General features: G+C 48.5%; 1 protein-coding gene across 1 annotated transcript in view; it reads right to left on the bottom strand.

Moving 5' to 3' along the window:
• The window catches only part of dpysl4 (dihydropyrimidinase like 4), a 25,784-nt gene that overhangs the window by 11,385 nt on the left and 10,669 nt on the right, over positions 1–3,730 (bottom strand). The window contains exons 2-7 of the mRNA XM_050060767.1: positions 3,135–3,274; positions 2,961–3,091; positions 1,594–1,652; positions 737–825; positions 433–617; positions 146–351 (exon numbers count right to left, since the gene is read on the bottom strand). Coding sequence (XP_049916724.1) covers positions 146–351; positions 433–617; positions 737–825; positions 1,594–1,652; positions 2,961–3,091; positions 3,135–3,274 — 810 coding nt within the window. The remainder of the gene's footprint in view (positions 1–145; positions 352–432; positions 618–736; positions 826–1,593; positions 1,653–2,960; positions 3,092–3,134; positions 3,275–3,730) is intronic.

Here is a 3,730-nt window from a genome sequence, read left to right as displayed (position 1 = left end):
CACTTCCACCCCTCCACCTCTCACCACCTTCACCCCTCCACCTCTCACCACCTCCACACCTCCACCCCTCACCACCTCCACCCCTCCACACTTCCACCTCTCACCACCTCCACCTCTCCAACCCTCCACACCTCCACCTCTCCACACTTCCACCCTCCATGGGTGTAGTTTCACCCTTCCCCTGACCTTGATCTTTGACGAGCGTCTCCAGCTCTTCGTACAGCCCTTCGTGCCAGCGTGTGACGTCCAGGTGAAGCGAGAAGTCGCAGCACGCCCTCTGCTCTGCCGTCTCCTTCCACTGATAGAACGCCGTCAGTAAACTCGTCCCCGGCTCCACCAGCGCGTGGTCCACTGTGAAGACAAGTGTCAGTGTTAGGACTGCTCTGCCATGACTCAGCCTGACTGATCAGTATTGATTATTGGTTATCTGACTGATGGTGGTCGTTCCTCCGGACACAGCGGCACGGGTTCCATGGTAGAAGTCGTCAGCTGGGTTCAGGCCTTTCTGCGGAGCGAGCAGGTTGGTGTTGGCATCAACTCCTCCGGGGATCACCAGCTGACCGTATGCGTCCACCGTCTTCACGCCGGACGGGACAATCAGATTCTCACCAATCTGTCTGATCAGGAAACAAAACAGGAAGTCTGATGGTGTCACAGACAGTGGGTGGAGTCTACAGCCTGAATAAAGCTGCTTCACACGATCATAAATCATCGTCAATATCATGATCGTATTTACTTGATGGTTCCGTCCTCCACGTAGATATCAGCATAGAATGACTGGTCGTCATTAACGATCTTTCCTCCTTTGATGATCAGACGGTCGCCCTGGAAACAGACACAAAGGATGCTGGGTTGTTTGAACATTTCAGAAACAGGAAGTCAAAGACGAAGTCGTCGTGGTTACAGCCTGACTGGATCTTTCATTTTGAAAGAACCTGAGTGACGTGATTTTTATAAGTCAATTGTGTTTCTGAAACGCTGCCATCTTCGTCATTAGGCAACATTCAGTGTAAATAAAAACAAACACTGACTGACACGTTTCACAGCTCCAAACCTTCATTTACAGATTATTGATTATTATTTATCTATTGAAACATCATTTATAATTTATAATTCACTGATACAGGGTGATGATGTCACACAGGTGAGTGATGATTGACAGGTGGTGTTGTGGAGAGATTTTAAATATTATTATTATTTCCATGAAGTCAAATGACAAAACAAGACAAAGCTGAAATGTTCTAGTCTTCCTGAACGCAACATGCTTTTAACATAAATCACATTTTCACTGGTTCAGCCAATTTTTATTTTTTTATTTTTATTTTTTTCAATAATCTGATCACTAATTAATAGATGTAAAACCGAACCGGGCCGAGCGGAGCGGCTCTGCAGCAGCTGCAGGCTGACTGAACCGGGCCGAGCCGAGCCGGACTGGCTGAGCAGGCCGGCTCGGCTCGGCCCGGCCCGGTGTGGTTGTATCGGCGGTAACTGGCAGGCAGAGCTGCAGCATCCCGCCTCACCGGCCCGCCGCTGCCGCTGCTCGCCCCTGTCTCCCGGTCTGGCCCGGTCCGGCCCGGCTCGGGTTGGACCTACCGCGGGTCTCGCGCTGTTCTTCTTGGTCTGGAACGACATCCTGATCGATCTGTGATCGGCTGATTGATCCGTTCACACACGCACACACACATACAGCCTGCTATTGTTACCCCTGTCGGCTCTGACGTCACGCTGCCGACAACAGACACACACACACACAAACACACACACACACACACACACACACACACACACACACATCCGGCTTCCGGTGTGGAATTTCAAAGTAAAGTCCTGAGCGCCGGTTCACTGTTTTAACATCAGATTTCTTGTTTATGTTTTGTTTTGTTTTGTTTTTTCACGTCAGAAATGTTCGTCTCGCGTGATGTGTCTGTCAGAAATGTTTCTACAGCTTCTGTCTCATGGTGTTATTTTGGTGATTTGTTTCCATGTTTCATTTAAAAATCTGCACTAAAATGAAAAGAAATGAAAACCGCTTCAATCTGTAACGAACAGTCCCTTAAATAGGCCTAAATGTTTGTCTGTGTGTTGAAAGCAATCTCTCACAGAGATTTTTAAAAAACAAAAACGTTTGTAATTCGAAGTAAAAGGCCGCTGATACCACAGTTGAAATACTTGATTACTCGTACACCTGCAGGTCCTGACAGAGATACCTCAGTAAAAACACGTAGCCTAGTGATTAAAGTTCAGACAGTCCAGTCAGACATTACATATTTTACCATCATAAAGAACTGATCTGAAATTTGAAACATTCAGTCTCAACATGATGATGTTTCTCTGTTCTGTAGCTAGAGGTGTAACCTGCACAGGCTTTTGTTTTGTCATCCCAGAACTAGCCTACTTAATTTGCCAGCTGCTGATATAACTGCTGATGATGTCGTCCTGCTGATCAATACCTGCTGATGATGTCATCCTGCTGATCAATATCTACTGATGATGTCATCCTGTTGATCAATAACTGCTGATGATGTCATCCTGCAGATCAGTTTCTACTAATGATGTCATCCTGCAGATCAGTATCTACTGATGATGTCATCCTACTTATCAATAACTGCTGATGATGTCATCCTGCAGATCAATATCTACTGATGATGTCATCCTGTTGATCAATAACTACTGATGATGTAATCCTGCTGATCAATATCTACTGATGGTGTCATCCTGCTGATCAATAACTGCTGATGATGTCATCCTGCAGATCAATATCTACTGATGATGTCATCCTGCTGATCAATAACTGCTGCTGATTGTGATGGAGTGGCTGAAGAAGATGTTGCGGAAGTTTGTGGATGACACGGGCAAGAACTGGGATCGCTGGCTGCCATTTCTGCTCTTCGCTTACCGAGAGGTTCCCCAGGCCTCAACCGGTTTCTCTCCATTTGAACTGCTCTATGGTTGGGATGTACAGGGGCCTTTGGACCTGCTCCGAAAGAACTGGGAGGCGCCTGCTACTGCTCCAAGTGACAGAGGGGTGGTGCAATTTGTGCTGGAGATGAGGGACTGGCTGGCCAGGTACCAGGAGGAGGCAGCGGTCAACCTGCGAGAAGCCCAGAAAAGCCAGAAGGCCTGGTATGACCAACAGGCCCGGCACCGTGAGTTTCAGCCTGGCCAAAAGGTTCTGTTGCTTCTCCCTTCCTCCAACAGCAAGCTCTTGGCAAAATGGCAGGGGCCATACAGCATCACTCGGAAGATGGGCCCAGTTACCTATGAGGTCCATCATCTGGACAAGAAGAAAGCCAAACAGACCTACCATGTGAACCTTCTGAAAGAATAGAAGGAGCATCCTCTCCAGGCTCCAGGAAGCACTTTGCTGGTGAGGGAGGTGGATATGGAGGATGAAGTGGAGACTGGACCCGAAGCTCTACCGATGGCTGGCACCCCTGCTCCTCCTGTGCTGACCCACCTTTCCCCAGGTTGAATCAAGATGGCGCCGGTGTGTATGGCTGGCCGTCTGCTGCTCCCACTTTGGCTGGCATTTTTGTTGTTTGTAATCCTTGGCACTGTACAGATCGAGTCTCTGCTGGTGTATGATCGCCAATCCCTCTTAGATCTGAGACATAATGTCAGAGATCTAAGTATATTTGATCACGGTGGACAGAAAACTCTGCCCCCGCTCCTGTCGGAAATCCCGACTCACCTTTACCGGGCCTCGGCTCTACCCCCCCCGGCGGAAGCG

The sequence above is a fragment of the Epinephelus moara genome, chromosome 13 (genome assembly GCF_006386435.1).
Source record: "Epinephelus moara isolate mb chromosome 13, YSFRI_EMoa_1.0, whole genome shotgun sequence".
Lineage (NCBI taxonomy): Eukaryota > Metazoa > Chordata > Actinopteri > Perciformes > Serranidae > Epinephelus > Epinephelus moara.
The sequence above is the reverse complement of the archived record's forward strand: the minus strand, read 5'-3'. Positions and strand labels throughout refer to the sequence as shown.